This window comes from Sorex araneus, chromosome 4 (assembly GCF_027595985.1).
Source record: "Sorex araneus isolate mSorAra2 chromosome 4, mSorAra2.pri, whole genome shotgun sequence".
NCBI classification, from domain to species: Eukaryota; Metazoa; Chordata; class Mammalia; order Eulipotyphla; family Soricidae; genus Sorex; species Sorex araneus.
The window spans coordinates 215,153,567-215,166,666 of record NC_073305.1 but is presented as its reverse complement, the minus strand read 5'-3'; the positions used below and the strand labels follow the sequence as shown (position 1 = coordinate 215,166,666).

The window sequence follows — 13,100 nt, the reverse complement described above, 5'->3', positions numbered from 1 at the left end:
GAGCGGCGGGGGGGGAGGCACCAGGCCGCCGGAGGGTCTTACGCGCTTGCTTCCGTTTCGGAGACCCCCTTCCCAGGGGCTGCCTGGGCTCCGGGGGACAGCCAGGAGGCGGCCACCCCACTCACCGGCACTTTCAGCGGTAACCTGGGGGGCAGGTCGGAGATGAACTCTTCGAAGCGGATGAGCTCGTTGGCGTGGTGCAGCAGGGCCTCCGAGGCCTGGTTCTTGTGGACCAGAACGATGTGGAAGCCGTGTCTGTGTCTCAGGTCGCTGAGCTCCAGCGCGAAATTCACATCAGCTGGAAGAAAGGCACAGCCCGCCCCCGCCCCCAACGTTAGGTGCGCCGGACACCCACCCGGGGGGAGAAAAAGCTGCTCCCTCCCTCCTCTCGCCAGAATCCCAAGCCCCACGAGCCCTGCCGGGAGTGACTCCTGAGCACAGAATCAGGAGGAAGCCCTGAGCACTGCCAGGTGTGACCACCAGAACAAAAAACGGAGAAAAGGCAAGACTGGGGATAGTACAGACTTGCCTGCGGCCAACCAATTCGACCCCCAGTTCAAACCCCAAATGGTCCCCCAAGCACCGCCTGGAGTGACTGCCGCGTGCAGAGCCGGGAGCCAGCTGTTTGCTTTGGTGCAGCCCCCAAGTCAAAACCAACCAAGGAAACAAAACAGAAAGAATCCTGTTCACGTTCTACAAAGAAATACAGAAACTGCTCTAGCCCCAACTGCTTTCCCGTAACGGTTCTTAGAAAAATCAGACCCCGAGACCCGTGGGTGCGTCTGAGGGCCGGGATGTGGCGTGGCGTGGAGCCACCTTTCCTGTCTGTGTGAGGCCCGGGGTCCGCTCCCCAGAACTATGAAATAAAAAGGAGGGACAGTGCGGCGGGAGCGATCATCACATACACAATCTTTTGGGGGGAATGCTGTTTGCAAACCCTGATGGAGAAAACGCTGAGTGTTCCGAGGGGGCGGAAACAAAGACTTACTCCAGGTGGGTGGTACACGAAACCCTCAGCGACCGAGGGCTGGAGATGTGGCAATAGGCTCTTGACCCACAGACGTGAGGCCCTGAGTCCTAGTAGCCCAACCACCGCCCCCAACACACACACACACCACACACACACACACACACACACACCACACACACACACACACACACACACACACACAAGCACATCTCGGTGCCCGGGGTCCAAGTCCTAGTAGCCCGACCACTGCCCCCAACACACACACACACATACACACACACGCGCGTACAAAAGCACATCTCGGTGCCCCGCGTCCTTCAACCTCTCTGGAGGTGCGTTTTACTGGCACGCGTCTGTGTCTGGCCTCCAGCCCCCCGCAGTGAGCACGACTGAGATGAGCCAAGGCCGCCGCACTCACTTGATACAAGGACCACGGTGGCCGGAGCAGTGTGTGTATTCGCGAACCTTCGCAGACTCTGGCGCAGTTTGTCGTCGGCCGCGTTCTTTGCCGTAGCGTTGATGTGAGCCACAGTCACCTGCGTGGATGTACGAGACAGATGGGCGTGCAGGGCGTGAGTACTCGGGAAGAGCACTGTGTGTGTCCCCACAGCTCGACAGACAGTCCCGGAGGGGAAAGATGTCAAGTATCATTATTGTCACTCAGGAATGGGCCAAAAAAGAAAAAAATTTGCAACCAGCTCTCAATAACTCCAACACTGATCCTCCACACGAGTGAGCTGAGTCCGTAATTCCAGCTGGGCTCATTCCCAACCTCTGGCTCCTGCACTTCATCTGTGCCCTCACTTTCGGAATAGGTAAGGAAAAAAAGGAAGGGAAATCTGAAGTAGTGAAGTAGCTTTTGCCCACCATTTGGGGGTGGCAGAAATTTGATGAATGAGTCATGATTTGGGGTATTTGATGTCAGGTGTCTGTCATCTACGACAAGGAAAGAGGTGCTTATCCTTAAGGGCACCAAAATAATGTTTGTGCCTTTAATAAACCATCAGGAACCGAGCTCCCGGAAGCACATGGCTGCTCATCTGATAGCCTAGTTCTACCTCCTGGAGACCGGGGCAAGCTACAGAGTTTACTGCCCACACAGGGAAGAACCTGGCAAGCTCCCTGTGGCTTATTCATCTGCCAAATACAGTGACTATGATGGGTCTCAGATCCCTGACCCTGAAGAGCCTCTAATGCTGCACCGTTTGGAAGGACGAGTAAAGAGAGGCTGCTAAAATCTCAGGGCTAGGATGAATGGAGACGTTACTGGGCCTGCTCGAGCAAATCGATAACCAACGGGATGACAGTAATACAGGAACCCCAATAACATGGCTTTTTCGTGTGTGGAAGGTTTTGGGACCACATCCAGCCGTGCTCAGGGCTCACTCCTAACTGCATTCGAGGGTCACTCCTGGCAGTGCTGGGGGACTATATGGGATGCTGGGGATAGACCCCGGTTGGGCCAAGTGCAAGGCAAGTGCCCCACCTGCTGTACTATAACTCCGGCCCACCAACAACAATCTTTAAAGCCAGGGAAAGGTTTGTTTCTGATGCCTCAACTTCAAGCAATATAAATAGGATTTCTTTTTGTACTGAGCATAAACATGTAATTTTAAACAACAGGGTGTATAATGGGGGGTGACTTGCCCAAGTCAAAAGAATGGGATTCTTGAGGTGGAAGGATAGTATGGGGGCTAAGACACACTTGCCTTACGTGTGGTTGACCCCAATTCAATCCCTGGCACCCATCTGGTCTGCTGAGCACCACCAGGAGTGTCCCTCTAGAGCCAGGAGGAAGCCCTAAGCCCAAGTACGTCCCCTCCCCCCAAATTAATTAAATTAAAAGTTTCTCAATAGGGCCCAAAGAAAGTACTGCTGCTGAAGCACTGCCTTGTACTTGTAGGTGTTGAATCTCCGGCATGATGTATGGTCTCCTGGGCCCACCAGCAGTGATGCCTGAGCAGAGCCAGGAATAAGCCATGAGCACAGCCAGGTGCAGCCTCAAGACCCCATTAAACAAACAAAAAGTCGCTTAACTTCAAGGGGACTCAGTTTTATTTGCAATTTCAAATAAATCTGATGTACCTCGTTCAGCTTTGAAAACCAAAGGAAACATTCGTTAGGTCAAGCATAAGTGAATCATTTCTAGTACTTCAGAAATACCCTCTCGCCATATCATTTGCTAACGTAACACAAATGTGCTTTATTAAACACGGTTCTAACTGAAACATGCTGTTCTCCACCCCAGCTGACTGAGTTCTCCTTTGTTACCTGACAGTTGTTCAGTTCCTGAATCACTTCTTTGTTCTCTTTACTGATGTCGCACACACAGATGAATTCTGCTTCTCGGTGGCCTCTGAAACACTTCTCACGGATCCTCTGCACAACCGCAGTAGCCGAGCGACCAGTGGGGACCGAGCAGTTCTCAATATCCCAGAAAACGCCAATGGGGGGCAAGTTTTCTAGCACCTGTCCGCTAAGTGCCACTTCCGGTGACCCTGGAGCAAAGGGGACACTTTCAATTTTGGGCCATGATGAAGACAAGGTAATGAGCCAGAGTAATGTCACAGGCAGAGCTACGAACCACTCCCGGGGTGGAAAAGTAGAAGCACTGAGGGATGCTTGGTGTAAGGGGCCCGACCTCATTGGCCGTCCCAAGGAGACAAGCAAGCCCACGACGCCCGGGTTTTCAGGGGAAAACAGACTTTGAGCCCACAGAAAACTCTTTGTAAAGAATGAGCTAAGGGCTGGGCGACAGCACAGCTGGGAGGGTGTTTGTTTTGCATGCAGCCAACCCGGGTTTCATCCCAGGTCCCCTGAGCACTGCATGGAGTAATTCCCGAGTGCAGAGCCAGGAGTAACCCTGAGCATTGCCAGGTGTGACCCACGAAGACAAAAAAAAAAAAAAAAAAACAACAAACACACCACCACCACCAACAGAAAAAAGAGCCTCAGCTCATCACAAATGGCCACTGACTTACTAGTCTGGGAAAATGAAAACATTTACCAAAGACAGAGATGCATAGCCATACAGGCTTTTACAGTTTCGTGGGACCCTTTAGTGGTGACTAAATGGTGTGTTAGTTTCGGAGAGCGAAGGGCTGGAAACCACATACGTTATGCCACACGTGCTGCCATTTACCAAATTTCGAAGCAGCTTTGCCTAGACTGGTTGCCAAGAGCAACGCCGTCTCCTTGCCAGCCCCCTTGGTTCCACAGCCATTGCACAGAGGGACAGGCGCCGTCTGAGTATTTGGAGGTGGTATATTTGGCCATACTTTAGCAGCATCGATGATATTATTTCTTGCCGGCTGTTTACAAAAGAAGTTTTTTTAAGAGGTGATTTCAGACATCGTTCCAGAACCTAGTGATACAGACATCTGCTGAAAACACACCCTAACTGTGTCTTCCTCTCCAGCGGCTAACTCTGAGAAGGTGGTTTTTTCCCTCCCCAAACCCTCTCTCCTGGGGCCAGTAGCTTTGGACTCACAAACTCACTTCAAGCTGTGACTCGAGGAGACGGGACAGACAGAGTCCACAGCCCAGAGGACAGAGAGTCCGGGCCTCTGCCATTTTCGAGAGGGGCCCTCCGGACACACAGTCCACAGACACACTGGCGCCTAGGGCCACTTTTAACGACCCCAGAGGGCTGCACAAGAGCGACACATGGGGACCCACACCACAGCTGCAGGCTGGAGACAGGGACTCAGAACTGTGCTCTAGCCTCTGCACACAAAACAGGCCCCAGGACTTTGGTATCTGTGAGAAACAGATTCCCGACCAACACCGTGTGCGTGTGTGCGTGCGTGCGTGTGTGTGCATGCGTGTGTTTGGGGGACCAGGGGGGGTTAGCCCTGAGAGTGCCAACTACATACCCGAACACTGTCCCTGCCCATTCTTCCCTTCGCTGCTTCTAGGACCAGCAGGATTTAGGCTGAAAACTCCTTTGGGAGGGCGGGTGGAGGGAGAGAAAACTACCCCCAGGCAGACTCTCCACTCCTGGGCCCAGTCAGCACTTTCCCGAAGCACACCCACTTTTTTAGTGTCTGGAGCCAGGACCCGGCCCAGGGTGACCCGTGGCACGCGGAGCCTGGGCTCTGGCCACTGAGCTCTGACCCTGGCCGGACCCAAACAGAAGATACTTTCCCTCCAACCGCAGCAGCCGCGCTGGCAGAGGGGCGCACAGACACCCACCTTGTTGAGACAGTCTTCACAGTACAGGGAGCCCTTCAAACAGACCGGGGGGACCACATTTAGGTGCAGGGAGCTGGTGCACAAGTGAGGCGCGAGCTCCGACGGTGAGAGGTGCTCCTCCAAACGCCCGGGCACCCCGCTTGTGAAATCGGAACAAGGGAAATAGGTGGCCGAGGTGCAGCCCTGCAGAGCCGGGAACGGGTACAGCTTGTGCGCGGTGCCGGGGCACGACCGGAAGTGGAGCTTCCCGCAGCAGGGCAGGTGCTTGCAGGCCAGGCTGCCGTCCAGGCACACGCTGGGCACGTCGCCCGTGAGGCCACCACCGCCGCCACCACCGTTCCGCACCGAGGCGCTCTGCAGCGGGGGCGCCGCCGGGAAAGCCGAGCCGGCCCCGACCTGACACGTGATCGTCCTGGTGCTCTGCGCATCTAACAGGCTGCCTGCGCGAACCAAGCCCCCGGAACCTTCACCGCCGCCGCCGGCACCACCGCCACCACCAAAACGCAGGGGCGAGGTGGAGGGCTCACTGGCACAGTGGGCGCAGCAGCTTACTCTGGGCACTGAGGCCAGCTGGAGCTTAGGTTGCTGAAGGGAGTGAGTATCTGGAAGCGGGACCGCTGGGAAGAGCTTGGTGCCGGCACGAAGGGGAGACGGGACATCCTTGAGCTCCACCGCGACTTTCTTGTTCTCCATGTAATCTTCCTGGGCAAAGAAAAAGCGCCACACCCACGAGTTAGCTCAGGGACGCCATGGCTGTCGCCCGATGGGCAGGCACAGCGTGGACACGCAGCTCCACCGAGGGGCGCTCTGCAGAGACGGGCAGGGGGGTCGGTGTCAAACAGGCAACTCCTGGGGGCTGAGACTCGGCACAGCAGGGAGGGTACTTGCCCTGCATGCAGCCAACCGGAATTTGATCCCCGGCATCCCAGGTGGTCCACGGTTGATGGCACTTTACCGTGTATGCGGTCAACGTGTCTGACTCCTGGCACCACTAGGAGTTTACCCTGGAACACCACCACCGGCTGTGCCGCCCCCACCACACACACACACAAAAAAAAAAACACCAAAACCAGACAACTCAAAAGACTTGTGGGGATGACCACGTATATTTCCATGCTTGCCCTGTGCCTCTTCTGAAGACAGACGGCATGAAAGTGACACAGCCACAAAGAGCATTCAGTAGAGGTGACACACACACTATTTTAAGGGAAATAAATAGTTCATCGTTCCTACAGACGGGCCATAAAGTATTCCAATAAGATCTTCCGGAGCAGAAGGTATGGAACATTATGGAAAGGTCTCTGAGGACTCATGACCTAAGGCCAGAACGTCATCAGGGCGGCCGGAGAGGTAGTACAGTGGGTAGGGCGCTTGACTTGCACAAGGCCGACCCAGGTTCGATCCCTAGCACCCCACGTGGTCCCTCAGCCCTGCCAGGAGTAAGCCCTGAGCATTCATGGGTGTGGCTCAAAAACAAAAGCCAAACCAGGGGCTGGAGTGATAGTACAATGAGTAGGGCGTTTGCCTTGCACGCGGCTGACCCGGGTTCGAATCTCAGCATACCATATGGTCCCCCGAGCACCACCAGGAGTGATTCCTGAGTGCATGAGCCAGGAGTGACCCCTGTTTGACCCCCCCCCAAAAAAAGCCAAACAATACTAAAACCCCCACCATTATGTTTGTGTTCTATGCTGGAGCGCCAGTGCAGCATATAAGGCGCTTCTCTTGCATGGGGCCGACCTGAGCTTAATGCCCAGCACCCCCCCACGGTTCCCTGAGCCCTGCCAGGAGTGACCCTGAGTGCAGAAGCAGGAGTTAAGCCCTGAGCACTGCCAGGTGTGACCCCAAAATAAGCAAAAAGTCACTTTCAGGTTAGAGAGCGCGCCCAGCAGGTGTGGCTGCCACCTGTCCCCTGAGCCCACAGGGTCAGCTGTGGCCAAAATAATTAACAAAAAATTTATGTTCTCTGATTGGTTCAGTCATGAGGGCATGAAGGCCCGAGGGAAAGAAAGCTACATGGTCATTGAATCCAGGATACAACAATGTTACAAAGAGCAGCAACAGTGTGGACACAAGGAGAAACTTGGCCCTGTCCACCCCCCCCACCCCCAAGCCTGTGTCCTGGTACCACTGGTAAGTTTTTGTGTCAGAGCGATAGTACAGGGGGTAGGGCGCTTGCCTTGCATGCGGGCAACCTGGGTCCCCTCCCCAGGTCTACATATGGTCCCCTGAAACCCAGCCAGGAGAGATCCCTGAACACAGCATGGAGAAGAGCCTTGAGCACTGCCGGCTGTGGTCCCAAAACCAAACAAAACCTTTTTTGTTATAGGGGCTGGAGCATAGTACAGCAGGTAGGGAATTTGTCTTGCACACTGCCCTGGGTTCAATCCCCAGTACCCCATATGGTCCCCTGAGCACTGGCAGGAGTGATCGGAGTACAGAGCCAGGAGTAAGACCTGAGCACTATTACTATGACCCCAATACCAAAATAAAATTTAAAAAATTAATTAAAAATGCTTCCTTTTCATCAGGTCTGACTTTGGGGGGGGGAGAAACTCCAAACAATAATAGTGAGTTTTTGTTATTAATTGTAATTAATAACAATTAATTGTTATTAATTTATGAATTTAATATTAATTTAATATGAAATATTAAATGTAATCAAAGTAAAGTGAAAGTAAAATGAAATTTATCAGTTACGCAGGCGGGGTGGGGGAGGTATACTGTGATTCTTGGTGGTGGAGTATGTGCACTGGTGAAGGGATGGGTGTTTGAGCATTGTATCACTGAGACTTAAGCCTGAAAGCTTTGTAACTTTCCACATGGTGATTCAATTAAAAAAAATAATTAAAAATTTGCTGTGAGTTTTGAACATAATTTTAAAAAAATTAATTACCGTTTGGGGACTAAGTGGCAATGCCTGCTCAGGACCAGAAAAGCAATTAGAGAATTTCCAAAGCCATGGCTTAGCGTCACCGTCTCGTTGAAGCCATCCAAGCGTTCTGCTGCAGGGGCTCTCAGCTGCGTTCCCTTCCATCATACAGCCGGGCAGCGCGGCTCAACATTCTTCCATCTTCCTTTCCTTTCATTCTTCCACCCTGTTAAGAAGGGGGTTTCATGTTACTGGCATGTGTGGACATTTGCCGTTATTAAAACAAGACCGTGTTTGGGGGCCAGAGCGATAGCACAGCGGGTAGGGCGTTTGCCTTGCACGCGGCCGACCTGGGTTCGATCCCCGGCATCCGATATGGTCCCCCAAGCACCGCCAGGAGTAATTCCTGAGTGCAAAGCCAGCGCTGGGTGTGACCCAAAAAGCAAAAAAAAAAAAAAAGACTGTGTTTACAGTGCAAAGGAGTCTGAGAAGTTTGATAATAACAAGAATGGACTGGTGAGGCCAGAGGGAACGCTAGTACAGCGCAGGGGGCACCTGTGTTTTTGTTTTTGTTTTTTGCTTTTTGGGTCACACCCGGCGATGCACAGGGGTCACTCCTGGCTCTGCACTCAGGAATCACCCCTGGGGATGCTCAGGGGACCATATGGGATGCTGGGATTTGAACCCGGGTCGGCCGCGTGCAAGGCAAACGCCCTACCCGCTGTGCTATCATCACTCCAGCCCCGGGGCACCTGTTTTGTATGTGGCTGGCCTGGGTTCGATTCCCGGCATCCCATATGGACCCCTGAGCCCTACCAGGAGTGATCCCTGAGCACAGTGAGGAGTCAGCCCAGAGCACCGCCAGGTACGCTCCCTGGCACGGCATAGAGCCTGAGTGACAGAACAGGGGTTAAGGCCTGATGTGAGGTCAATGCTGCTTTGAACCCTCCACATAGGGTCTTCAAAGCACCTCCAGGAGTCATCCTGGGCACAGAGCTGGGAGTATTAAGCCCTGAGCTCCCTCTTATGTGGCAACCAAACAATTTCAGTTCGCCACAGAGCCAGAGACAGCAGAGTGCGAAGACACTTGCCTTGCATTCGTCCAACCCTCGTCTATCCCTAGCACCCCAAGGGGTCACTCCTGATCACGCAGCCAGGAATAGTCCCTGAGCACCACTGGGTATAGCTCAACCTCCCCACTGCCCAAAAGTGCAATGGCTGTGAAGTATATTACAAATTACTAAACACACACACACACACACACACACACACACACACACACACACACACACGGCCAACTTGAATTCTTTATCCCTGAACTCTTAACTGTTTCAACCAGATTTTCTTTTCTTTTTTTTTTCTTTCTTTTTGGGTCACACCTGGAGATGCACAGGGGTCACTCCTGGCTCTGCACTCAGGAATTACTCCTGGCAGTACTCAGGGGACCATATGGGATGTTGGGAATCGAACCCTGGTCGGCCGCGTGCAAGGCAAACGCCCTACCCGCTGTGCTATTGCTCCAGCCCCTCAACCAGATTTTCAAAACCCTATCATCTGGAGCCCTGAGGCAGATGAGTGGAACACCACCGGTGTGTCTGAGTGAATCTTCTTATGTGGCTGGAGCTTCACTTAGCAAGATTGTACTTGTTAAGTCAAACTATTAACAAAAGATAGCATGTGATTGGGTCTGGAGTGATAGCACAACGGGTAGGGCGTTTGTTTGCCTTGCACGAGGCCGACCCGGGTTTGATTCCCAGCATCCCATATGGTCCCCTGAGCATCACCAGGGGTAATTCCTGAGTGCAGAGCCAGGTGTGACCCCCAAAAAAAGTAAAAAAAAAATAGTATGTGATTTTAGAAAAAAATAAACCCGCCATGCCTTCACGACCAGTGACATACAATTCTAAAATTTATTTAAGAGCAACCTGTTGGGCAGAAGAGAAGAGGGGAGGTGGCGGCCAACCTCCTTCCTTTAAAATGCATTCATTTAAGGACCAGAGGGATAGTGCAGGGGGGTAAGGCGATTGCCCTGCACAGGGCCAAGCCGGGTTCGATGCCCAGCACCCCACACTAGCCCCCAAACATAGCAGGAGTAACTCCTGAGCCCAGAGCCAAGAGGGAGCCCTGAGCAAGGCTGAGTGTGCTCCCCCCAGATTATTTAAAATTAAGGTGTTTTAAATTTAAAGTATGCTCAACTTCAATGTCTATACATAGCTTTATTGAGACACAGCAAAATACACGAAGTGTTTTCCATGTCTACTATATTACTACTGTTTCTGGTGTTGCTTTGGTTGGGAGCCCCCCAAGCAACAGTGAAGTGGTCTGGGGTCTACACTACTGACCCTTGGCCAACCAAGCCAGAGAGTTGAATGCAGCTGGGCCACACAGTGCCGGGGATCACACTTAGGGCCCTGCACATGGCAGGTGTGAACCCCGGTCCTGGAGGCACTGCCTTCGGCTATTTCAGCGTTGGAACGGGGTAGCTGAGTATTTGCAATGTAAACAGTATACACCAGCAAGGGGGGCAATTCCTTTACTCTTTGCCCCAGCACCAAAGTTACAAAACTACACTAGGTTTCTATTTCCTTTTGTGCAGACTAGCCCCTCCGAGCATCCCAGGCCCAGGAGATACCGAGGAAAGGAAGCCCATCTTGCCTTTTCACCCTTCTATCTCCTGCGCCTGCACCAAGCACAGGACCGGCCTACTGGACACTAAACAAATACTCCTGAAGGACAGGCAGAGTGAACAGCTGTTTCCCGGCTGGACAGTTGGGACTTATGGAAACAGGGAGTGCACCTCGCCACGGTGCCAGGAAATGATGGTACTCGTCTTTTCTACAAAATACACAGGTCTCGCGTCCTCCCAAATCTCTCTAGCTCCTAGGGTTTATGATCTTCGCAACGGACACAGTTCTGACCTGCCCTCTTACGCCCTTCCCAGGCCACTCCTGAAAGTGAGCCAAAGTGGTGTGTAGAATATTTATAAAGCATTTTTATTGAATAATACTTTATTTCCTCCTCCAGCAAATATTTACGCAGTTTCTACCATGTAGCAGGCCTGTGCTTGGCACAAGGGGTACAAACTGAAGGGGGAAATGAGGAACATATTTATATAATTATTTCTTCCTTGGTAAGGGGGAGGGGAACAAGGAATCCTGTAACTTGCCTCACACAATTAGCAAGATGGCAGGTCAGATGAGTCCTCCTCTTACCCTTGGGGTGGGAAACAGGAGACGGGGAACCCCCCCTTGTCATAAAGGCCACAGAAAGTGCAAACTTTCTGGCTAGAAGCTGCCAGCAGCCTGAAAACATTTCAGGCATTCCCGGGAATACTGCTAAGGAGCAGGCGGTCAGAGCAGCTGGCCTGAGTGGGAGTGTCCCTTTCTCTCACTACCGCAAGTCCAGGGGCAGTGGCTAAACGCTGCCCATTGCTGCAACTGCCTCCCAGCAATACACGCTGCCATCACACTTCTGCAGACCCCTCCAATTCGCCAGCAGCGTCTTGGACAACTTCATAACCTCTGGACCTCCAATCCATCTGCTGACCTGGCGACAGGATAACGACACCTTTCCTGGGCCCTGATCTTTGGACTAGAGGTGACCTGGGGAGTGGTTAACACTTAGCAAGTAACCTTTTCCTCACACCCCCGCCCAGTCTTCATCCTCAAGCACATCCTGTTCCATTCACTTTCGCTTTAAAAAAAAAAAAAAAAGCTTCTCTAGGGGAGGGAGTAGAGAAGGTAATGCAGGGTAGGTAGGGGGCTTGCCTTGCACCCGGGCCCACCTGGGTTCAATCCCTGGCGCCTCATCTGGTCTCCTGAGCACCGTCAGGCTAAAAATCCCTGGGCACTGAGTCAGCCCTGAGCACTGCCGGGTTTGGACCCCCCCCATCCCCAAACAAACCAAGAAAAAAAAAAGCTGCTCTCGCTAACGGGGTCCTGCTTTCCCTTGCTTTCCAAGAAGCCGGGCTCTCCCGCTTGACGGTTGACAACTCCAAGACGCCTCCCTGACTGCTGGGCGAGCTGAGGGCTCAAAAACAAAACAAAACAAAAAACCCAAAAAACAACAACAAAAACCCACCCATCTAGGAAGACCATCCGATTCCCACTTCCCTGGGGGGCGGGGGCAGGACGACCCGTATCGCCCCAGACCTGTGCGTGCGTGAGACCGAGAGATACCCCTGAAGCCGGGCACGCTGGGGAAGGCGGGGTGTGCTGTGTGCGTGTCGGGGGCGGGGAAGATGCCCGGGCAACCTCCCAAGGTGTTATCAGGAGGGGTCAGGCTCAAGTCCCAGGCGCCGTCACGCCCGACGGCCTCCCCGGGAGGGGGGCACTGCCAGGAGGATGTGCGACACTGGTCCTGGCACACACACCCCCCCCCGCCCCAGCCCGGCGCCTTCGTGCCGTCTCCTAGCCCCCGACTGTGCAAGAGCCCTGGGCCCCCAGGTGTTCGCCGTCCACACCTGGAGGCCGCCGCCGGGGCCGGGGAAGCGGGCGCAGCAGGGGCAGCCCGGACGGCCCCCGGGGGCGGCCGGCGGGGGCCCAGGGCACTGTCTCCGCGAGGCCAACCTCCACGGAGCGGCGGAGGCCGGGGGGGGGGGTCCGGGTGCCCCCCGCGGCCCCCCCCCGGGGTGACCCCCCGCCCTTGGGCAGGGCCCCCCGCGCTGCCGGCCCACTCACCTCCGCCGCCGGCCCCACCTCGGCTCACATTCCGGCCCCGCCGCCTGCCCCCCGCCCCCCCCCCCAGGCCCTTTGTTTTGATTCCCGACTCCGCAGCTCCCGCCGCCGCCGCCAAGCGCGCCCTCCACTTCCGCTTCCGCAGCGCACGGCCCCTGTCGCAAAACCGACGCCCTTCTCGGCGCTCGCCCCGCCCCTTCCGGCGCCCCGCTCGCCCCGCCCCCTCCCCCCGCCCGCGCCGCGGCCTGGGCGCGCGGGGCCTGCCGGGAAGGCGGGGGGGGCGGGGCCTCACGGCCCTGCAGCCTCGTCAGGCTCAGTCCCCTCCCGATAAACCCCTAAATAGGGACCTTCCCCCGGGGGCGCCCCGGCTTTGGGGGGCCGGACCCCT

The 13,100-nt window shown here is 54.6% G+C and overlaps 1 protein-coding gene across 2 annotated transcripts in view; it reads right to left on the bottom strand.

Annotated features, from left to right (window-relative positions):
• Positions 1-12,842, bottom strand: part of MARF1 (meiosis regulator and mRNA stability factor 1) — a 32,491-nt gene extending 19,649 nt beyond the window's left edge. For both annotated transcript variants that reach the window (XM_055134738.1, XM_055134739.1), the window contains exons 1-7: positions 12,716-12,842; positions 8,061-8,262; positions 5,165-5,866; positions 4,113-4,281; positions 3,242-3,468; positions 1,389-1,506; positions 126-298 (exon numbers count right to left, since the gene is read on the bottom strand). In XM_055134738.1, coding sequence (XP_054990713.1) covers positions 126-298; positions 1,389-1,506; positions 3,242-3,468; positions 4,113-4,281; positions 5,165-5,866; positions 8,061-8,204 — 1,533 coding nt within the window. In that variant the 5' untranslated portion in view covers positions 8,205-8,262; positions 12,716-12,842. The remainder of the gene's footprint in view (positions 1-125; positions 299-1,388; positions 1,507-3,241; positions 3,469-4,112; positions 4,282-5,164; positions 5,867-8,060; positions 8,263-12,715) is intronic.
• Between the last annotated feature and the right edge of the window lie 258 nt (positions 12,843-13,100).